This window comes from Bos javanicus, chromosome X (genome assembly GCF_032452875.1).
Source record: "Bos javanicus breed banteng chromosome X, ARS-OSU_banteng_1.0, whole genome shotgun sequence".
Classification (NCBI taxonomy): domain Eukaryota; kingdom Metazoa; phylum Chordata; class Mammalia; order Artiodactyla; family Bovidae; genus Bos; species Bos javanicus.
Genome location: NC_083897.1, coordinates 88,345,182 through 88,370,369, shown reverse-complemented (window position 1 = coordinate 88,370,369; position 25,188 = coordinate 88,345,182). Strand labels below are relative to the sequence as shown.

General features: G+C 39.2%; 1 protein-coding gene across 4 annotated transcripts in view; it reads right to left on the bottom strand.

Annotated features, from left to right (window-relative positions):
- The window catches only part of ZNF81 (zinc finger protein 81), a 124,123-nt gene extending 99,512 nt beyond the window's left edge, over positions 1–24,611 (bottom strand). For 2 of the 4 annotated variants that reach the window (XR_009735032.1, XM_061409942.1), the window contains exons 1-2: positions 23,904–24,017; positions 11,707–11,953 (exon numbers count right to left, since the gene is read on the bottom strand). Coding sequence is in view for 3 of the 4 variants with exons in the window: in XM_061409942.1 (XP_061265926.1) it covers positions 11,707–11,778 (72 nt within the window). In the remaining variant the exon portion in view is untranslated. Of the gene's footprint in view, positions 1–11,706; positions 11,954–23,883 lie in introns of all 4 variants that reach the window. The other 2 variants (XM_061409941.1, XM_061409940.1) reach the window with 2 other exon arrangements.
- Positions 24,612–25,188: the final 577 nt, after the last annotated feature.

Genomic DNA, 25,188 nt, shown 5'->3' with positions numbered 1-25,188 from the left:
ACTCTATATGCTCTGTCACAGAAAAGGATGAATGAGATTTCCTTCTGTCTTTGCAATCTCTTTAGCTAACTGCTTGTGATGCACACTGTGGTCTGCTTTGATGCTTGTGTGCTGTGCTGTGTTTAGTCTCTCAGTTATGTCCGACTCTTTGTGACCCCATGGACTGCAGCCCACTAGGCCCCTCTGTCCATGGGGAATCTCCAGGCAAGAATACTAGAGTGAGATGCCATTCCCTCCTCCAGGGGATCTTCCCAACCTAGGGATCGAACCCAGGTCTCCCATATTGCAGGTGGATTCTTTACCAGTTGAGCTACCCAGGAAACCCAGCTTTGATGCTTATTCCATAACAAAACCATTTTCTATTTTATATTTGCAGAGACTTCATGGGTTGCCAAGAGCTTTAACTTTTTTTTCCCCTAAAATGCAAACATGCTGACTATGGCTACTGATTTTTCTGTGACTATAAAGTATCCCATCACTGACTCAGGAGTCTCATGGCCTCTGTCAACATACTTGAAACTGTGGCACACCAGCTTGTTAGCTTAAAATCTTCACCCCTTCCCAGTTCTTCACACCAAGCACCAAGACCAATCAGCATTCATATGGCAAGACCTTCCATATACATTGGCAGTACTCTCCCAGGGGTAATGAGAGCACCACCAGTGAGTGGGTCAGACTTTAGTAACAAGACTGCCTCTACCCTCCACTGTCCAAACTTTTCACTGTATAGATGAAGTCTTGGTTAGCCAGTCAGAAACCTTAGTCTCAATGGCTCCACCCACAGTATTATCATGCCTTTGCCACATCAGAGGTGGCTGGTAAACCCTGACAAAATGCAAATAAAGTGTCTGGGACCTCTGGATGGATTCATGACGCTCTATTCCTCTTGCAGTCAAAGAAAACCTTCTACCTCTTTGAATCCTATGCCAAAAAAGGAAGTTCAGCACCATCCTGGGCTCTTTGGGAAAAGGAGACAGTATGTGCCTTGCCTGGACATTCTACTAGATCCTTCATATTTGCTAAACCGCAGTGTCCTTTGAGTGGGGCCCAAACCAATGGGCCAGTAGAGGATGCTATCCGGCATGCTGTGGCACATTCTCTGCTCTCTACTTTCAGGGCCCTCAAAGCCTCAATGACCCTGCTGAGTTACCAGTCTGTATAACTGATAGTATTGCCTGCTGGGGCCAGTAGCAAAGGGAAGCCCATTTGGAAAAGCTCCTTAGGGTACCAGCTTTTCTTCTTCTTATACAGCTACTACCTATACCCCTTATGAAAAGCAGCAATTAGTTTTCTACTTGGCCTTTGTCCAAACTGAACACCTGACCCATGGAGGCCATCTAGCCTGATAGTCCCATCTGGGTGTAGGTCAATTCAGACTCGATGACTGACAAGGTGGGAAGTATCCAACAAGCCTCCATTTGTCAAAAGGAAAGAGTATATTCAAGAGCACAGCTGGCCTGGCTCCAGCAGCATCTTGGCTTCAGAGGAAAATGGGACAGCTATCCCTTTGGGGGAAAATTTATTTCCCACTCTGCCAACCATAGAACAAGGCTGCTGGGCTTTGTGGGGCACTTGATTCATAGACGATTCCTCAAATGCCTGAACCTGATCCACTAACGACTGGGCTTAGCTGGAACCTAACATTCTACTCTGGGCTCTTCAACCTTAGCAGAACTGAGAATGGATGTGGGCACACCCTTCAGCAGGCAGAACTCAAGGCTATTCTTATAACTCTGACCAGTACTCCCTTTGATATCTATTGACTCTGGAGCTACAGCCAACGTCCAGTTGTTCAGTCTCCCACATGGAAGACCACCGGCTGGGAGGCTGGACGGCCCTCTTTAGTATGGTGAGTAATGGAAATAAATCAAGGCTGCTAACTGAATGGTCAGGGTCACCTATGTAGGTCTCATGGTAAGGGTCCATTCTCTGATGCCACTGACTAGAATCATACTGCTGATGGAGCTTTCAGGACCCAGATCACTGCTATTACTTTTCTGCATTCGTCATCACATGGACATGGCAACAAACACATCTATCATCACAGACTGGGCACAAATTACAAGACTATATCTTTCTGATGCAGAAGTTACCATGGCTGGCCAAAATGTGACTCCTTCTAAAAAATGGTCTGTTGGGATGAGGAATAGCACACTGCATGGATTGTGGGCCTGCCTGCTCCTGGCACACAGCATCGCATCTCAAGAACCCATTCTCAGGGATTTCACTGTATGCTGTTGCATACAACTGTTGATATTTTTTCAGGTTGAAGTGTTGCTATTTCAGTCTGCTCAGCTGACTCCAGCCACTCCACTGTGGCCCTTAGAATTAATCAGTGTCAGGTATTCAGCATCCTGGACTATTTATTTGCAGCCTGAGAGCGGTACGCCTTTTACTGCAAAAGTCATGTAATGATAGGCTGATAGTCAAGGTATCTGATGGACTTCAACATTCACTACCATCCACTGCATCTGGTATGGTCAAGCACTAGAACAGCCTCCTCAAAAACGGACTCAGATTAGGAACTGATCAATCAAACCTATGTAGTAGGAGCCCTAAGAACAATAATTGGTACCCTCAGGAGAAAATATGGCAGCCCAGACAGTTCAATGTGACTAAATGCTGCCTTAGGGGATACTGCTGCTGCTGCTGCTAAGTCGCTTCAGTCGTGTCCGACTCTGTGACCCCATAAATGGCAGCGCACCAGCCTCCCCCGTCCCTGGGATTCTCCAGGCAAGAGTACTGGAGTGGGGTGCCATTGCCTTCTCCATAGGGGATACTAGAAATGCATAAAAACAATACAGTGCAAATGCCAGTGCTAAAACAACGTAGGCCAGAATAGAGCTCTGATTCAGTGGGTTCCTGTTAAGGGGAACACAGGAGGAAGTCCAGCATCCATAAACCCAGAGCCTGGCTGGGGGCAAGCCCCTTGAGCTTTTTATCAGTCAAAGAAAAAGGGAAAATACAGCTTTGATGAGAGAAAGTTCTTCTTTACAGAAACATTCCAGCCAATAAATCCAGAAGGAACGACAGAATTAGAACATCACCATTTTGTAACTCCTCGCGAATTAATGGGGCTTCCCTGGTGGCTCAGATGGTAAACAATCTGCCTGAAGTGCAGGAGACCTGGGTTTGATCCCTGGGTTGGGAAGATCCCCTGGAGAAGGGAAAGGCTACCCACTCCAGTATTCTGGCCTGGAGAATTCCATGGACTGTACAGTCCATTGGGGTCACAAAGAGTCGGACACGACTGAGCGAATTAATGATCTAGGTAATGATAAAAATCAATCATCAGATAAAAAACTAATGAGGAACCTAATAAAGAATGGATCAGGCTAACAACCTCTAATATCACAAAAAGAATCAACCAAACATTTCCTGGAAATTTTCAGATAATTCTCTGGCAGACTCTCCAGGATGAGATTACAAAGAGGCTTTTACTTTCTATGTATTATTAAGCACTTTTTGCAATAATAATGATCATTGGAAAAATAAAATTTATATGTTTAAAAAAATTTTTAAATGGACTCCAAAGGATTTCAGAGTCTACCACCCTTACCTGCTTCTGGTTCATACACCCTATTATGGCAGCTGGGTCAATGAATATGGCTGGAAAGGAATCAGCTCTTTTCAGCTAATCCCTGGGTAATTAATTAAGATCAGGGGTTATAGGGACATATTTTGACAATGTGGGATCCTCTGTTGAACATCCTAGGTATAATATTTCTTTCACCAAGTGACCTAGACCAGCCTGGCTGCTAACCCTCTGGATGGCAGCCCAGCCAGCAGTGGGGGAGCCCACATATTGAAACTTAATTCTTGTTCAGTTACCTGGATTCTCTCGTTGGATGAACACTGTCCTAGATCAAAAGGCTAATTACTACTTGGTTCAGTACACTGCTTACTATGTCCCCCTACAGTGACCCACATAGGCCAAAGTACACAACCTAATGGATCTCTGTGAATTCATGAAAAATGTCCCTGTCTCTCTTGTACATGATCCATTTAGATAAAAGGTCTGGTAAGTAGCAGGAGATAATTGGGGGGTAAGGTGAATTTATAGCTACTAGAATGGGCCTTAATGATTTTCTGTCAGTAGAAGACTAGCAACAACACAGAACCTGAAGAGGAAACACCTTAGACCTCAGAAGTACAGGAAAGCAAAAGACATTAATGATCTTTGTCTTTCAGAACCACCCCCTGAAGCCTTCCTCACAAAGAAGAATGCCCTGGCACATTTCCCCCAAATTGCAAGAGCCTTAAATTTAACTGACTGTCAGGTCTTCCAATACCTACGACTAGGATATTATCACCATTCCCCTTTATCTTGCTAAGAAGTCTGTCACAAACAGCAGGGAGGGCCGCAGCTCCTGCATCAAACACTCAGAACACCTGTGAACACCTCCAAATGTCTTCCTGAACCATTTCCATTGGCCATCGCTCAGCAATTCTATGGGGCAGAAGAATGCATGTCTGGTGGCGTGGACATTTAGGATTAGACTCCAGTTTTCAAACAGAACTGACAACCTGTGACAATGCTGAACTTCACCTAAGCCCCCAAAACAGTGAAAGTCAAGAAATCCTCACCCCTCATCTGTATTCCTTTTTGAGAAATGACTTACCACAAAGAACCATTCTTCCCACATGACTTAGGTAAGTCTGGCTGTCCACTCTTTCCCATGACCCCCATACAACTTGGAAATGACTCCCTTGTTTACCTGTGACAAGGCCAAATGCAGAGCTTTCTCCTTGTGCCTGAATCTGTGGACAAGGCCAGACACAGACCCTTTAACTCCCCATTATCTGTCTCATGAATGATTAACTGAGATTAGGCATTTGTCTCCCTTACATATTTACAAATGATGCGACCAACAAGGGCTTTATTTCCAAAATATCCGGACAGCTCACACAATTCAGTAACCAAAAAGCAAACAGCCCAAACAAAAATAGGCAGAAGACCTAAATGGAGATTTCACCAAAGAAGACATACAGATGGCCAACAGGCACATGAAAAGATGCTCAACATCACTAATTATTAGAGAAATGCAAATCAAAACTATAATGAGGTATCATCACCTCACACCAGTCAGAACAGCCATCATCAAAAAATCTACAAGTAATAAATGCTGGAGAGGATGTGGAGGAAAGGGAACCGTAACTGTACGCATGTTCCTCTAATAAGGTCTATCTATATTGTTCTCCTGAACAAGAATAAGAGAACCATAGGATTCTTCATTTTTCCTTTTACTCACTCTTCAACTACCTTTTATGTGTACCTCTTCATTTTAGTTCCAATTTGTAATGATATACATTCATATACATTTGCATTGTAATTTTTCATTTAGATAACAGAAACAAGCACTGATGTCAAAAATACACTTGAAGAAAACTTTATCACGCTAATCAAAAATGCAAAGATTACTTGAAGAAAATACAGACATACACTGTACTTTAGTAATAAATCTGAATTATTATAGAGACAAATGGCCCTCTTAAAATACAAGTTTAATACAAATTCACTGACAACAAGAGGATTATTTTTAAATTTAGTAAGCAGACTATAAATTGTGTATGGAAAACAAAACAGTAAAGGAAACAGTAAATTTCTGAAAAAGAAGAGTAATCAGAGATTTAGCCCTCCTATTTATTAGAGGAATTAGAGGAATTAGAATCATATAGACTATGACCATTAGATCAATAGAAGAGAATAAGGTTCATAAATACACACACAATTATATATTATAATGTGTGTATATATGATGAAGTGCTGCATGTTAGTGGGGAAACTATAGGTTATTCAACAAACAGTGATGGGACAAATGTGTAAGCATCTTGAAGAAAATGAAGACTGATCCCCAGCTAAGACTTTAAAACAACCATCAAAAATCCAGATAGTCACAGAAGTAAAAGCAAAACCAAAGACATGAAAGCACTAAAAAGAAAATGCACAGGACTTTCCTGGTAGTCTGGTGGTTAAGATGCCCTGCTCTCGATTCAAGGGGCACAGGTTTGATCCCTGGTCAGGGAGCTAAGATCCTGGATGCCACATGGCATGACCAAAAAAAAAGACAAAAGGAAAAAAAAGAAAATGGAGGAATTAAAAAAAATACAGATATGAGCAATAGGGAAGGCCATCTACTTATGGCACAAAACTTGGAGGACACAAAAGATTGATAAGCACAATTTTGTGAAATGCATGGAGAAAATGCCAGAATTTTTCTTTTAAAAGACAGTTGAGAAATTGAGGGAAAATATTCGGGATGCACATAAAAGACAAAGAGCCACTGTCTTTAATATATAAATAGCAACAATCTAATAGAAAAATGGGCAAAGAAAATTTAAAATCAGCTTAAAAAATACTATAAATGGGTCATTAAACACAATTACATGTATTCAACATCAGTCATGATACAAGACATGCAAATTAGATCTGTAATAAGATACATGTTTTAACCTATTACATGGGCCAAAAAGAAAAATATGACAAGATGCTGTTCTGTCTTGAGTATGCTGAAAACAGGCATTCTTATACAATTGAAAAAACCCACAAAGAAGGTCATTTTGCTATATCAATCAAAAATAAAAATTCATATATATATATATATATATATATCATTTGTCCCAAGAATTTCATTTTCAGAAATTTCTCTTTAGACATATTCCCTTTTGTGTTAATTGAAATATGTGTGTGTGTGTGTGTGTGTGTGTGTGTGTGTGTGTGTATATATACACACACATACATACATGGATGAAATAAGGATTTTCATTGCAGTATTGTTTGTAATAGCAAAAGCTGGAAATATCTTGCTGTGCTTACTTGCTCAGTCATGTCTGACCCTTTGTGACCCCAAGGAATGTAGCCCGCCAGGCTCCTCTATCCATGGGGATTCTCCAGGCAAGAATACTGGAGTAGGTTGCCATGCCCTCTTCCAGGGGATCTTCCCAACCCAGGGATGGAATTCAGGTCTCCTGCATTGCAGGTGGATTCACTACCATCTGAGCCACCAGGGAAGCCTGGAAATGTCTTAAATGTCTATTAACAGGGGGCTGGATACATTGTGATATATCCATATAATTGAGTAAGATTCAGCCTTGAAAAGAATGAGGCAACTTTTTACATCTATTGACATTTAATTATCACTAAAATTTATTAAGAAATGAGAAAAGTGTTAGAAGTTTAAAAATGGATACAGCAGTGTGTGTGTGTGTGTGTGTGTCCTTGTAACTGCCCTTGGAAAGGGTATATGGGAGACTAAGGTCAAAATTGGAGGGCATGTATTCTCTTTCAAAAGATTTTTACAAAATACAATAATCACATAAAAATTTGTGCAACATAAATAGTTGGCCTAACTGATTATTCAAGGCAAATACTTATCTAATTCCCATTCTGGTCTGGAAACAGATCATTGCCAGCTTTTTGTCCAGGAGTCTCCTCATGCCTGAGGTCAAAGAGTTGGACACGACTGGGTGACTGAACAACAACAACCTGGTACATTAGCCAAGGATTTCTCTTGGGTATTTTCTAGAAGAGTTTCCTCATATGGTCTACACATGCTTTGATGAAGAAAGCTAAAATGTTTCCAAAGAGACTGTACCAGTTTATACTGCCACCAGCAGTCTATGGACTGCTGATATGAGCCAATACATCAGCAACTATATGTACTGAGATGAGTATATGAGCTACTGATACAGACCCTTATCCTTGCTAACAGTTGTCATTGTCAGGCTTCTTAAGTTTAGCCATTCTGGTGGAGGTATGGTAGGATTACATTGTGGTTTCACTTTTGCATTTCCCTGATTTCCCTGAGTACCATCTCACGTGTTACTAGCCATTTGGATTCCCTCCTTTGTTACACACCTATTCAAATAACCTCTCTGACTACAGGGTCATCTGCTTTTTCTTATTGTTCTGCTGTTCTTTATACATCCTGGGTACAAGTCCTCTGTTGTCTGTCTCTTCTTCCACTCTGCGGCTTGTGATTTTCTTTTCAATGGAAATAAGTTATCATAAAAGTCAGGAGAGTACCTGACTTTGGAAGTAGGGGAATTCTGGAATGCTAACTATGGACATTTTCTAGACCGTCATAGTGAAAAATTACTGAGCTGTACATGTTGGTTTTGCACGCTTTTCTGGACATACGTTATATTTCACAACAAAAATATTTTTTAAAAGATAGGCTGAATCTAGGACCCACTAACTCCATCCCTATGTATACAGTCAAGAGAGGGTGGACACACATACATGACATGAACAAAAATGTTCATGGCAGCATGGTTTCTAACTCATTTTCTATTTTACCAAACGATTTAAAATTACCAAAAACTGATAAGAATTTGTCTTGTGGGCTACCTTTCCTGAACTAAAAAAAGAAAAAATAACAGTGTGCTCTCAACTGCTTTTACTTACATAAAGAAATTCACGCCGAGAAAACTAACTTGGTTATATGTATTAAAGAGAGGTGAACAGCGAGTTCCCTGGTGGTCCAGTGGTTAAGACTCTATGCTTCCACTCACTGCAGGGGGTGTGGGTTCAGTCCCTGGTCAGGGGACTAAGATCCCACATGCCCCACCATGGTGCAGCCAAAAACTAAATAAAAATTAAAAATAAAGAGAAGTGAATAGACAGGAAAAAGATAAGAGAATTTAGACTGTATATAGCTTTTCATATTTTAAAATTTTATATATATTTAAAATTTTTATTTTTGAGCCATCTGACTGTATTATCATTTAAAAATTAAATTTAAAAACTATTACTAATATAAGAGTGATAAGATACTAAACAAAAATCCTGAAAAGAAAAAGTTATCTAAAACAAAAACATGGGCTTCCCTGGTGGCTCAGTGGTAAATTCACCTGCCACTGCAGAAGACATGGGTTCAAACCCTGGTCCAGGAAGATTTCACATGCCACAAAGCAACTAAGCCCATATGCCACAACTGTTGAGCCTGTGCTCTAGAGCCCAGGAACTGCGGCTACTGAAGCCCATGTGCCCTAGAGCCCCTCCTCCACAGCAAGAGAAGCCACTGCAATGACAAGCCCGAGCACTGCAAGTAGAGAGTAGCCCCTACTCACTGCAACTAGAGAAAGCCCTCATGAAGCAACGAAGACCCAACACAGCCTAAACAAATAAATAAATGAAATTATATATAAAAAACATACGTACAGTTGTTATCATAACAGATGCCATCTTGGGCCTCCTCACTGACCCTGCCTAGGGCTGTACCATGTAGTAAGTCTCTTCTCTGTCACCAAGGGCTTTGTATTAATAGTTAATAGATATTGCTTAATGATCATTAGATCTTGTGGCCTCTGGGCTCTATTAGTCTTTAAATAATAATGAAGACCTTCACTGAGGTATTCCCAGTGCCCATAAGACTAGTTGCCCATTCATAAAGCTTGACTTAGGAATGCACTTGCTGTTTCCAAGCACGTACCCACCCCCCAGACCCTAGGTTAACTGTGAAACTGTCCCAATCGTCCCTCAGCTGTGTAGGAGGCAGCTGTGAATGCTTCTGGTTCATCGCCCCCCTGATCTCACCCTGTGAGTTAAGTTACCTATAACCATAAACTGATCCATTGATTATATGGAGTTGCCTGCCTCATTTTTCAGTCTCAAGATACCATTCCAGTATCTTGAGTATCCCTCCGTCTTCCAAAAATATAGAACAGCATTAATGAGAGACACAGAAGATGATTTGGGAGATAAAGTTTTTTTAAAAAAACTTCTAGGAAGGAGAGCAAAAGAGAAAGAAATGGAAATCGGTAGAGCAAAGAATTTAAAATATGGAGGCTCAACAACTGAAATAAGAGATTTTTTGAAAAGCAGAAAAAAATGTGTGTGTGAGCGGGAAAAGGACTAGACTGGAAACAGATTTGTAAAATTCTACACAAAAATGATTTCCAGCCTAGAATTCTACACTCAGCCAAAAAGATAAATTTATTATCAGGGTCAAATAAACATACTTCCATGGTATTTATTACTTTTGTATTTCTGTAAATGTATTTATACAATTATATATATTACATAAATACATTTTACGTGACATTTTCAGATATGCAAAGCTTCATAAAGTTCTCTTGTCATGCATCCATTTTCAAGGATATACTGAAGGAAGTACCCCACCCTCCAAATTAGGGGGTAAACCAAGAAAGAGGAAGACACAGGATCTAGGAAACAAGAAGGAAAAAAAACAGGATTCTCAGGGAAAGGAATCTGATACAAGACAGAAGTAAAAAGGATTTCCTGATAGATGGTGGACAGAAGACACCAAAGTCATAGCTGTGTGTGAAGGCGAGAGAGCAACCAGACCAGCCTTCAGCAAGTCAACAAGGTCCAGGAGAGATTTTTTCAAAGAGAAGACACTGATACCCAGAGTTGAGATAGCACTCCCCGCTCTTACTTGCTGTGTTAACTTGGGTCAGATAGTTTTTCTCTATGCCCCAGTTTCCCCTTGGAGAAGGAAATGGCAATCCACTTCAGCATTCTTGCCTGGAAAATTTCATGGACAGGGGAGCCTGGGGGGGCTACAGTCCATGGGGCTGCAAAGAGTTGGATACGACTCAGCAACTAAACAACAAACAACAACAGTTTCCCCTTCTATAAAATGAGAATAACAATGGTGCCTACTTCTCCAGATTGTAACGAAGATGAGTTAGTAGATAGAGTGTATGTGTAACAGTGCTGGGCTCATAGTAAACACGGTATGAGTATTTATAAGTAATGTCACTATGTGTGTGTCCGACTCTTTGCAACCCCATGGACTGTAGCCCACCCAGCTCCTCTGTCCGTGGGATTCTCAAGGCAAGAATACTGGAGTGGGTTGCCAGTCCCTTCTCCAGGGGATCTTCCCGACTGGGGAATTGAACCTGAGTCTCACATTGCAGGTAGATTCTTTAACTGAATATACAGAGAGGAGATTTAACTAACTAGAAAGAATTTGGCGTTGAATTATTGATATGTATATAGTAAAGCAAAGAAATGATCAATCCATTAATTCCAGGGAACAGTAAAAGTTGTGAAGAAATAGTAAGCAGGGATACTACACAACTCAACTATAAACAGTCACAATAATAAACACGATAGATCTAATCAGAACAGTGATAGGTAGAGGCAAATGTGCATATGAGTGGAGGTGCGTGGAAAAGCTAAATCTCTACCTTACATAGTGGAAAGTCAGTAGATAATGTTCAAAACTAAAAAGAAATCCATTAAAAAGTTTAAGAGAGCTTGCTTCTAGAGAGCTGGAATCTGGGAGAAACAAAGCAGAGAAGAGCCATTGTTTTAAGAAGACTTTGACAACTATTTGGCACCTTTTGTCACTTATGGATAAACTAGAAACTAATTTCAAATTACAAAGTGGCAAAAAATATTCACAGAAATACTGGGTTAACCAAAAAGTTCGTTTGAGTTTTTTCCATAACATCGTACAGAAAACCCCAAACAAACTTTTTGGCCAACCCAATATATAAGAATGATAAAAGGTTATTAACCTTACTCTTAAAAAAAAACTCTGTAAAAATCCATAAGCTAATATAAATAAATCAACAATGGACAGAAGGAAATTCACATAAATAAATAAGCAATAAAAATCCCCTGATTATGTTGCCTGATTTAAAAAAAAAAAAAGTCATACAAATTAAAATAGTGAGATATTATCTTTCATTCTGGAGAATTTCTGTCCCTGGGTGCCTCTTCCTACTCCTTACCTCACAGGAATTGTCACATCCCCCTGTACTCAGGGTCGGAGACGGCCCAGCAGCACTCCGATTGCCTGGCATCTTTCTGCTGGGCTTTACCCACAGGTTCTCTTGCTGACAACTCTGCTCTTCCCAGGAACCCGAGGTCAGGTGGGCACCTGTGGACTTAACCACAGCTGCTGATGCTTGATATGGAAGATCCTGCAGCCTTCACCACAGGGTCTGTCCCAAGGGCTAAGCAGAGATTCCAAAAAACCTGGAAAGACAGTGTTCATGTGGTCAGTTATTCTGCATTCACCCCACAAGTGCTTCCTGAGAACACCAAAGTATTGTTTATGGCACTGAATACTGTGGAGTAGACAGTCACATCAACCTGTTCAACCTATTCAAACTACTGAACCTATTCACATCAACCTATTCAAGTCATTCATCAAAACGGAATATGAGTGTGACCATGACACTCAGACTAAAATTAACAAAAGCTTCATTTCTAGCTCTGTCATCCTTTAGCTATATGAATATGAAAATGTTTCTTCAGGTTTTCTTTTCCCCAAAACAAATCAAAAATATTTATTTCAAGGGACTGTGAGAATTAAATGAGTTGATGTTTTTAAGCAACTCAGCAACAGACTGGCCCAGATAAATACTTAATTCATATTAGCAAGTATGGTTATTACAAGGAATCATGTAATATGCAGAAGGAGGTATCTCATTTAATGTGCACATCAATCCCATTATTTGTGTACTGCTGTAATTATTATTATCTCACAGTATGCATATAGAGGAGAAGGAAATGGCAACCCACTCCAGTATTCTTGCCTAGAGAATCCCGTGGACAGAGGAGCCTGGTGGGCTACAGTCCATGGGGTCACAAAGAGTCAGACACGACTGAAGTGCCATAGCATGCATGCATGCATTGGACAAGGAAATGGCAACCCACTGCAGTATTCTTGCCTGGAGAATCCCAGGGACACAGGAGCCTGGTGGGCTGCCGTCTATGGGGTCGCACAGAGTTGGACATGACTGAAGTGGCTTAGCAGCAGCAGCAGCAGCATGCATACAGAAACAGAGGTTTAGTGATGTTAAATTGAAGTCAGTCTACCTGGCTTCAAAGTTCACATTCTCAATGGTGTACCACATGGTACCTTATATGTGGGAGGCTCAAAATAAACATGGTTCTATTATTAAATAGATGTTGAAAACATGATTATAATTTGGAAAAAAATGTTAAGTAAAGTTTCTTAAGACAGAAGATATATGCCATAAGGAAATTATTAACAGTCTGGGACTAAAATTTTTAATTGCCACAAAAACGTCCAGAGGTAAAAACTGTTTCTCCTGTTGAGGGAACTAGGGAGGGGAAGTTGTCTCCGTGTCCAAGCTGAGATACAATTTCATTATGATCAACTAATCCAGGCACTATAGATTTAGTCATTCTTGTTGGAGAAGGGTAAATATCACATAAACTGAGGAGGAACTTAAGACAAGAGAAGTTAAGAAATGAGATGAAAAAGAAACAGGAAAGCATACAAAATAAAAAGCAAAATAAAAAGTATGAATAGGTTAAATTTTAAACATGTAAAGATGACGTTGTTTCAGAGAAAGAGAGAATATGCTTTCTTTTCTTCTGCCTGTAGAACTTTTTACAAAATTCTATCAAATAACTTGGCCACAAAAAAACCTGGTAGATGTCTGAATGTTGGGAATGGACAGGCTGCATCCTTGATTATAGTATAAGATGTTCAATATCATAATGCCTTAGGAAATGCAATCAAAACCAAAAATGTTCTATTCATTAGCAAACCATTTCATATACACTAGGATGGCTAAAAAAAAAGACAGTAACTAATGTTGGTGAGATGTGAATAAATTTGAGCTCTCAGACAGTACTGGTAAAATTTTAAAAAGGTACAGCCACTCTGAAAAATACGTTGGCAGTTCCTCAAAATGCTACCCATATAGAGTCATCGTATGACCCAGCAGTTCTACTCCTAGTAGCTACCAAGAGAAATGAAAGCCCATGTCCACTCCAAAACTTGTGCACAAATATTCACAGCCAGTATTATTCATAGTAGCCAAAAAGTGGAAACCATTTAAATGTCGACCAACTGATGAACAGATAAACAAAATTTGGTGTGTGCATACAATGGAGTATTATTTGGCAATAAAAAAAAAGTACCGAGGAGGAGCTAAGATGGCAGAGGAATAGGACGGGGAGAACACTTTCTCCCCAACAAATTCATCAAAAGAACATTTAAACGCCGAGTAAATGCCACAAAACAACTTCTGAATGCCGGCAGAGGACATCAGGCACCCAGAAAAGCAACCCATTGTCTTCGAAAGGAGTGGAGAAACTTTTCATCTTTAACCTAGATGTTTTATCAATGGTGCTGTATAGAAGGAGAAGTTTTGAGACTACTGTAAAAATAAGACCGCCAACTGGAAGCAGGAGGCTTAAGTCCAAACCCTGACTCCAAGGAACATTAATTGACAAGAGCTCATCAAACGCCTCCATACCTACACTGAAACCAAGCACCACACAAGGGCCACCAAGTTCCAGGGCAAGACATACCAAGCAAATTCTCCAGCAACACAGGAACACAGCCCTGAGCTCCAAGATACAGGCTGCCCAAAGTCACCCCAAAACCATAGACATCTCATAACTCATTACTGGACGCTTCATTGCACTCCAGAGAGAAGAAATCCAGCTCCACCCACCAGAACACCGACACCAGCTTCCCTAACCAAGAAACCTTGGCAAGCCACCTGTACAAACCCACACACAGTGAGGAAACGCCACAATAAAGAGAACTCCACAAACTGCCAGAATACAGAAAGGACACCCCAAACTCAGCAATTTAAACAAGATGGAGAGACAGAGGAATACCCAGCAGGTAAAGGAACAGGATAAATGCCCACCAAACCAAACAAAAGAGGAAGAGATAGGGAATCTACCTGATAAAGAATTCCGAATAATGATAGTGAAATTGATCCAAAATCTTGAAATCAAAATGGAATCACAGATAAATAGCCTGGAGACAAGGATTGAGAAGATGCAAGAAAGGTTTAACAAGGACCGAGAAGAAATAAAAAAGAGTCAATATATAATGAATAATGCAATAAATGAGATCAAAAACACTCTGGAGGCAATACATAGTAGAATAACAGAGGCAGAAGATAGGATTAGTGAATTAGAAGATAGAATGGTAGAAATAAATGAATCAGAGAGGAAAAAAGAAAAATGAATTAAAAGAAATGAGGACAATCTCAGAGACCTCCAGGACAATATTAAACGCTACAACATTCGAATCATAGGGGTCCCAGAAGAAGAAGACAAAAAGAAAGACCATGAGAAAATACTTGAGGAGATAATAGTTGAAAACTTCCCTAAAATGGGCAAGGACATAATCACTCAAGTACAAGAAACCCAGAGAGTCCCAAACAGGATAAACCCAAGGCAAAACACCCCAAGACACATATTAATCAAATTAACAAAGATCAAACACAAAGAACAAATATTAAAAGCAGCAAGGGAAAAACAACAAATAACACACAAGGGAATTCCCATAAGGATAACAGCTGATCTTTCTATAGAAACTCTCCAAGCCAGGAGGGAATGGCAAGACATACTTAAAGTGATGAAAGAAAATAACCTACAGCCCAGATTATTGTACCCAGAAAGGATCTCATTCAAACATGAAGGAGAAATCAAAAGCTTTACAGACAAGCAAAAGCTGAGAGAATTCAGCACCACAAAACCAGCTCTCCAACAAATACTAAAGGATATTCTCTAGACAGGAAACACAAAAAGGGTGTATAAATTTGAACCCAAAACAATAAAGTAAATGGCAACAGGATCATACTTATCAATAATTACCTTAAACGTAAATGGGTTGAATGCCCCAACCAAAAGACAAAGACTGGCTGAATGGATACAAAAACAAGACCCCTGTATATGTTGTCTACAAGAGACCCACCTCAAAACAGAGGACACATACAGACTGAAAGTGAAGGGCTGGAAAAAGATTTTCCATGCAAATAGGGACCAAAAGAAAGCAGGAGTAGCAATACTCATATCAGATAAAATAGACTTTAAAACAAAGGCTGTGAAAAGAGACAAAGAAGGACACTACATAATGATCAAAGGATCAATCCAAGAAGAAGATATAACAATTATAAATATATATGCATCCAACATAGGAGCACCACAATATGTAAGTCAAATGCTAACAAGTATGAAAGGAGAAGTTAACAATAACACAATAATAGTGGGAGACTTTAATACCCCACTCACACCTATGGATAGATCAACTAAACAGAACATTAACAAGGAAACACAAACTTTAAATGATACAATAGACCAGTTAGACCTAATTGATATCTATAGGACATTTCATCCCAAAACAATGAATTTCACCTTGTTCTCAAGTGCACACGGAACCATCTCCAGGACAGATCACATCCTGGGCCATAAATCTAGCCTTGGTAAATTCAGAAAAACTGAAATCATTCCAAGCATCTTTTCTGACCACAATGCAGTAAGATTAGATCTCAATTACAGGAGAAAAACTATTAAAAATTCCAACATATGGAGGCTGAACAACACGCTGCTGAATAACCAACAAATCACAGAAAAAATCAAAAAAGAAATAAAAATTTTCATAGAAATGAATGAAAATGAAAATATAACAACCCAAAGCCTGTGGGACACTTTAAAGCAGTCCTAAGGGGAAAGTTCACAGCAGTACAGGCATACCTCAAGAAATAAGAAAAAAGTCAAATAAATAATCTAACTCTACACCTAAAGCAACTAGAAAAGGAAGAAATGAAGAACCCCAGGGTTAGTAGAAGGAAAGAAATCTTAAAAATTAGGGCAGAAATAAATGCAAAAGAAACAAAAGAGACCATAGCAAAAATCGACAAAGCCAAAAGCTGGTTCTTTGAAAGGATACATAAAATTGACAAACCATTAGCCAGACTCATCAAGAAACAAAGGGAGAAAAGTCAAATCAATAAAATTAGAAATGAAAATGGAGAGATCACAACAGACAACACAGAAATACAAAAGATCATAAGAGACTACTATCAACAATTATATGGCAATAAAATGGACAACATGGAAGAAATGGACAAATTCTTAGAAAAGTACAACTTTCCAAAACTGGACCAGGAAGAAATAGAAAATCTTAACAGACCCATCACAAGCACAGAAATTGAAACTGTAATCAGAAATCTTCCAGCAAACAAAAGCCCACGTCCAGACGGCTTCACAGCTGAATTCTACCAGAAATTTAGAGAAGAGCTAACACCTATCCTACTCAAACTCTTCCAGAAAATCGCAGAGGAAGGTAAACCTCCAAACTCATTCTAGGAGGCCACCATCACCCTAATACCAAAACCTGACAAAGATGCCACAAAAAAAGAAAACTACAGGCCAATATGATTGATGAACATAGATGCAAAAATCCTTAACAAAATTCTAGCAATCAGAATCCAACAACACATTAAAAAGATCGTACACCACGACCAAGTCGGCTTTATCCCAGGGATGCAAGGATTCTTCAATATCCGCAAATCAATCAGTGTAATACACCACATTAACAAATTGAAAAATAAAAACCACATGATTATCTCAATAGATGCAGAGAAAGCCCTTGACAAAATTCAACATCCATTTATGATAAAAACTCTCCAGAAAGCAGGAATAGAAGGAACATGCCTCAACATAATAAAAGCTATATATGACAAACCCACAGCAAACATTATCCTCAATGGTGAAAAATTGAAAGCATTTCCTCTAAAGTCAGGAACAAGACAAGGGTGCCCACTTTCACCATTACTGTTCAACATAGTTTTGGAAGTTTTGGCCACAGCAATCAGAGCAGAAAAAGAAATAAAAGGAATCCAAATTGGAAAAGAAGAAGTAAAACTCTCACGGCTTACAGATGACATGATCCTCTACTTAGAAAACCCTAAAGACTCCACCAGAAAATTACTAGAACTAATCAGTGAATATAGTAAAGTTGCAGGATATAAAACCAACACACAGAAGTCCCTTACATTCCTGTACACTAATAATGAGAAAATAGAAAGAGAAATTAAGGAAACAATTCCATTCACCATTGCAACGAAAAGAATAAAATACTTAGGAATATATCTACCTAAAGAAACTAAAGACCTATATATAGAAAACTATAAAACACTGGTGAAAGAAATCAAAGAGGACACTAATAGATGGAGAAATATACCATGTTCATGGATTGGAAGAATCAGTATAGTGAAAATGAATATACTACCCAAAGCAATTTATAGATTCAATGCAATCCCTATCAAGCTACCAACAGTATTCTTCACAGAGCTAGAACAAATAACTTCACAATTTGTATGGAAATACAGAAAACCTCAAATAGCCAAAGCTATCTTGAGAAAGAAGAATGGAACTGGAGGAATCAACCTGCCTGACTTCAGGCTCTACTACAAAGCCACAGTCATAAAGACAGTATGGTACTGGCACAAAGACAGAAATATAGATCAATGGAACAAAACAGAAAGCCCAGAGATAAATCCACGCACATATGGACACCTTATCTTTGACAAAGCAGGCAAGAATATACAATGGATTAAAGACAATCTCTTTAACAAGTGGTGCTTGGAAAACTGGTCAACCACTTGCAAAAGAATGAAACTAGAGCACTTTCTAACACCATACACAAAAATAAACTCAAAATGGATTGAAGATCTAAACGTAAGACCAGAAACTATAAAACTCCTAGAGGAGAACATAGGCAAAACACTCTCTGACATACATCACAGCAGGATCCTCTATGACCCACCTCCCAGAATACTGGAAATAAAAGCAAAAATAAACAAATGGGACCTAATTAAACTTAAAAGCTTCTGCACAACAAAGGAAACTATAAGCAAGGTGAAAAGACAGCCTTCAGAATGGAAGAAAATAATAGCAAATGAAGCAACAGACAACCAACTAATCTCAAAAATATACAAGCAACTCCTACAGCTCAATTCCAGAAAAATAAATGACCCAATCAAAAAATGGGCCAAAGTACTAAATAGACATTTCTCCAAAGAAGACATGCAGATGGCTAACAAACACATGACAAGACACTCAACATCACTCATTATCAGAGAAATGCAAATCAAAACCACTATGAGGTACCATTTCATGCCAGTCAGAATGGCTGTGATCCAAAAGTCTACAAGCAATAAATGCTGGAGAGGGTGTGGAGAAAAGGGAACCCTCTTACACTGTTGGTGGGAATGCAAACTAGTACAGCCACTATGGAGAACAGTGTGGACATTCCTTAAAAAACTGGAACTAGAACTGCCTTATGATCCAGCAATCCCACTGCTGGGCATACACACTGAGGAAACCAGAATTGAAAGAGACACGTGTACCCCAATGTTCATCGCAGCACTGTTTATAACAGCCAGGACATGGAAGCAACCTAGATGTCCATCAGCAGATGAATGGATAAAGAAAGCTGTGGTACATATACACAATGGAGTATTACTCAGCCATTAAAAAGAATACATTTGAATCAGTTCTAATGAGGTGGATGAAACTGGAGCCTATTATACAGAGTGAAGTAAGCCAGAAAGAAAAACACCAATACAGTATACTAACGCATATATATGGAATTTAGAAAGATGGTAACAATAACCCTGTATGCGAGACTGCAAAAGAGACACAGATGTATAGAACAGTCTTTTGGACTCTGTGGGAGAGGGAGAGGGTGGGATGATTTGGGAGAATGGCATTGAAATACGTATAATATCATATATGAAACGAAAAAAAAAAAAAAAAAGAAGTACCAATATATGCTATAACATAAATGAACCTTGAAATCATTATCTTAAGGGAAAGAAGTCAGTCACAAAAGACCACATATTTTATGATTCCATATATATGAAATGTCCATAATAGGCAAACACATGAGGCAGAAAACTGATTAGAAGTTTCCTAGGGCTGGGGACACAGGGTGGCATGAATGATGAATGTCTGCTAATGCATGAAAAGTTTCTTTCTGGGGTACTGAAAACGTTCTAAAATTATACTGTGGTGTTGACTAAACAATTCCGTGAATGTACTAAAAGTCACTGAACCGTACACTTCAAATTGATGAATTTTAAGGTGTTGAATATATATATACATGTCTCTTTTATATAACTAAATAAATCAATCTGCTTTAAAAGAAAAAGAAAGTGAAAGTCGCTCAGTCATGTCCAACTCTTTGCGACCACGTGGACTATACAGTCCTTGGAATTCTCCAGGCCAGAATACTGAAGCGGGTAGCCTTTCCCTTCTCCAAGGGATCTCCCCAACCCAGGGATCGAACCCAGGTCTCCCACATTGCAGGCAGATTCTCTACCCGCCGAGCCACAAGGGAAAAAAAGAAAAAGAACACTTTCCTAAATAACCCAGGATCAAAGTCAGAAATCAATACAAAAGCTACAAAATTTTTACCAGAAGTCATGGAACATGCTAAAGTTGTATACGGAGTGAAATGTATATATTTAAATGGCTTTATTTTTAATTAAAAATAAATATAACAGGTGCAGATGGAGTCACCTGGAGCTTGAGCAGCTGCACGAGGGTATCAAAGACCATGCCCATGGACAAACTAAGGACAGAAGTCCAGGAGTGTATTCCATAGAGCCAGCCAAAAAACTTTAAGGTAAAGAATACAGCAAAACCAGTTACCACTAATTCAAAGAAAATAAATATTGTGAAAGATGAAAAATCTAATAGAGTGGAAAAATCTGTAGGTATACAAAAGGAACTTGCACATTTCTCAAAAGGTTTTTATCTTTAATCTCTATAGAAACAACTGATTTTTCAGCAGTGTCATAAAAATGAACCAGTTAACAGTGGTGAAGCTACAAGATTAATGGCTCAGCTGTACTACACTGGTGATGTATGAAATTGCCCCCAGAGACCAACAAAGTAAATATACAAATAAATAGAACAAAAAAGAGATACATGTGTCTTTTTCAACCCTGGTTTCCTCAGGGTATATGAGGTGGATGAACCTAGAACCTATTATAGAGAGTGAAGTGAGGTCAGCAAGAGAAAGATAAATACCATATTCTAATGCACAGAATCTAGAAAAATGGTTCTGAAGAATTTATTTACAGGGCAACAATGGAGAAACAGACATAGAGAGTAGACTTATGGACATGGGGAGAGGGGAGGAGAGGGTGAGATGTATGGAAAGAGTAACATGGAAACTTAACATTACCATATGTAAAATCGATAGCCAACAGGAATTTGCTGTATGGCTCAGGAAACTCAAACAGGGGCTCTGTATCAACCTAGAGGGGTGGGATGGGGACGGAGATGGGAGGGAGGTTCAAAAGGGAGGGGATATATGCATACCTATGGCTGATTCATGTTGAGGTTTGACAGAAAACAAAATTCTGTAAAGCAATTACCTTTCAATAAAATAATAAATAAAAAAATGAACAAGAACAAAAGAGAGCTAAGTATTCACTCTAAAACATCAGAAGTAGGAAAAAAAAAACAAAACAAAACAAAATTAAGCACCCCCCCCCAAAGGAAAACAGTAATTAAGAAAAACCTTAAATAAATCAAATGAATATAACAGGAGTTTAAAGAAAACAAAGAGCTGGTCCTTTAAAACGACCAATGTCACAAATAACTCCCTAGCAAATGAGATAAAGAAGAGTTTAAAAACATATATATTCTCACACACACACACACACGCACACATATACAGAGAGAGAAGACAGAATGAGAATCATTCCCAGATAAGGCAGTGTTTCAAAGTAGTTATTGTAGGATATTATGCCTAACTGTATAGCAACATATTTTATATTGATGTGAAACAGGTGCTTACCTAGCAAAATTTACATTAACAAAGTTAATACAGGAAAATACAGATAGAAGAGAATAATGAATGTGGAAGAGACCAGGGGGAAAAAATGACATAACAACAAATACAAATAGAAAGACTCAAAGTTAAAAAGAAAAGGCACCGTCCACAGACCTCAGGGCCTAAGGAACAACTGCAGTGAGTTCCCTGGGTTTCCTTTCCTTCGAGTGTATCACAAACAGGCCACTAGAGAAGCTTATAACTCAGAACCATCAGTAGGCACAGACAACAAAGCTCTAAGAAAAGCCTGCATCAAAAGACCAAGAAAAGAGTCTCAAGAGTCCTAACTGAACATATCCATCCTACTCCAGCCAAACACGAATAGAATACACATTCTCTTCAAGCACCTGTGTGACACTCTCCAGGGTCATAAAACAAAACTTAACAAACTGGAATCATACAGCTTATGTTCTCTGATTATAATAGCATCAAACTAGAAATCAGTAACAGGTAACAGGAAAGTCGCCAAACTTTGGAAATTAAACAATACAATTAAATAATCCATGGATCAAAGAGGAAGTCTCAAGGGAAATTAAAAAGTAATGAATAAAAATGAAAATACAACATATCACAATTTGGGATGCAGATAAAGCAGTGTTGAAAGGTAAATTTATAATCCTAAATGTTTATATTAGAAAAGAATTAAGGTATTAATCAATAAGGTAAGCTTCCAACGTAAGATACTAGAAAAAGAAGAGCAAAGAAAACCCAAAGCAATCAGAAGGAAGCAAGTAATAAATGTAAGAGTGGAAATCAATAAAATTGAAAACAGAGAAAGATCAATGAAACTAAAAGCTGGTTTGTTGAAAAGACAATGAAATTCGTAATCCTCTAGCAAGACTGACAAAGATAAAAAGAGAGAAGACACAAATTACCAATATCAGAAATGAAACAGTAGATATAACTATAGATTCTGTAGTCATTGAAAGTAAGGGAATATTACACACCGCTTTATGCACATAAATTCAATAACTTGGATGAAATAGTCCAATTTTCTCACAAAACATAGACTCCTACAATTTACCCACTATTAAATATGTAGGTACTCTGAACAGACACTAAATAGATAACCTGAATAGTTATTTAACTACTGCAGAAATTGAAGCCATAATCAAAAGCTTCCAAAAGGAAATTTCCAGGCCCAGATGGTTTCACTGGAGAATTCTACTGAACATTAAAAGAAAAAATATCATCTACATAATCTCTTCCAGAAAATAGAAGAGGAGAGAACACTTCCTAACTCATTTATTGAGATCTGTATTATCCTAATACTAAAACCAAAGACAGGACCAAAAAAGAAAACTACAGACCAATGTCTGTCACAAACTTGGACACAAAAATCCTCAAAAAAAGCATTAATTAATAATTCTTGCAATATAAAAAAAAAGAATTACACACCACAAGCAAGTGAAGTTTATTCCAGGAATGTAAGGCTGGTTCAATATTCAAAAATCAATAAGGGGATTCCCCCATATTAACAAGCTAAAGAAGAAAAATCATATAAATTCATACAGTATTGACAAAATTCAACATACTTTCACGATAAAAGCAGACACATAGACAAATAGAACATAACTAAGAATCTAGAAATAGCTGCACAAAAGTATGGCAAATTTATTTTTGACAAAGGTACAAAAGGAGTCAGTGGAGGAACTGCAGTCTTTTTAACAAACGGTGCTTAAGTAATCGAACATTCAAATATATGCACCTCGATCTAAGACTAACCGCTCCATACAAAACAACTCAAATTGGATCATGGACAGCGGAAGAAGAAATGAATAAAATCATTATCACAGTGAAGACTTAATCTCTCCTTTCTCTGTAAGAGAATAAGCAAACAAAAAAGTACAAATTTTGTACAACACAATTGACAGCTAAACAATTAAATATCATTTTCGAATTATACAAGGAACATTTATTAAAAAGTCACCAAAGACTAGGCCATGAGTCCCCTCAGATTTCAAGAAATGAGCTTCATGCAGACATTTTTCTAACCAAAGAAAACTTAGAAGTCTAGTAAAACGATAAACTTTTGTAAAATGAAAGCGCACTTCTAAATAATTCATGGACCAAAAAAAAAAAAAAAAAAAAATCAACTCTTGGAAAACACTTAGAATATAATGCACCAAACCCTGTGGGTCTCAGAGTGAACTTTAAGACCTTAACATTGATATGAGAAAAGAGGAAAGCCTGAAAAATAAAAGGCGAATCATCCAACTATATCCAGACAACCGATTCCATCACTGACCAGACAGAATTCCCCAACACTCACCCTCCCTCGGTCCCCTTTACCTTCACACCGCTCCGGCAAAGAGCAACGGGATCCTCTTCACAACAACTATTAAACCTCGGCAGAAAACTGCAGCCGCTTCCGGTCACCACCCCTAGCACCGCCCCTTCTCGGGGTTTGGGTGGGAGGTTCACACGAAGGGGCGTGGCTCTGCACAGGCGCAAAACCACGTTCGAAGCCACAGTCAACCAACAGTCAACATGGCGATGTTACGGAGTCAATGTTTTGGGGCATTCAATGCCCCTCGGCAGCGTTGTCAGGCGGGGAATGTGGCCGCGCCCAAGTTGCGCTTCCCCGTGGGGTACGCCATGTCGGAGGAGTGTCCATTCCGTACAGAGGATGAGGAAGCCTCTACTCACGTTGCGGAGCGGTGGCGAGCAAGAATGGGGGCGTTTCTCTGGGCGGGCTTCTTGGAGAAAGAATCTTTGGCTCTGAACTCTATGGATCTGTGTAATGATGTTCAGAGAAGGTGAGAGGCCTCTGGGAAGACACAGAGATGCCAGTGGCTATTATCTCCTGGCAGATAACAGGGGATGAGAAGTCGGACTGCTTGTAGGCTTCTCCTGGAACATATCACGAGGGGCGAAAGGGAAGAAACCAGGGACCTACAGGCCCTCCTAGGATAAAGCGCTGGAGGAAAGGGGGAAGGAGTCAGCGTAAGCTTCCCCTCTGCTGGGCTTGTGGGGTTGGCTGTGGGATTTGGATGCTCCCCAAATCGACATTATCGACATACCCACTCCAGCCACCCCAGCTAAAATAAGTTTTAAAATTTTCCCTTAATCTAATAACAATAAGTCAATAAAAATATTTTAGGAAACTTTGCTTTTTTCATAAAATAAAATCTATATAGTAATAGTGCCCTTACTTTGCAAATGTAGCTTTAAGACAAGACCGCTTCTGCCCTTTAACCAGTTTGTTGCCCCTTGTCACCTCTAGTAAGGAAATCCTGGAGATGCCCTTGCCCTCTGGGAGATGTCACTGGGCCACATGAAGAAGTCATGCTGCCCTTCTCCTGGGAATGCCTACGTATCTTTCTACGTATTGGAACCCAAGTTCCAATATCTCCTTCATGGAATCCTCCTGACCGAGGTAGAGGGCTCTGTATCCCACTGCAGGCCCTTCTGAATCCTCAAGTAAGGAAGGTGTTTGGAGGAGCTCAGGTGTGAACTTGCTGGATGCTCTCAGTCCAGTGACATTCCATCTGGGCCTCAGTTTAACAATCTGGAATATAAGCGTGTCCTATTCCAATTAGCCTAAGAACATCTGGGATTAATCTGTAGTCTGACA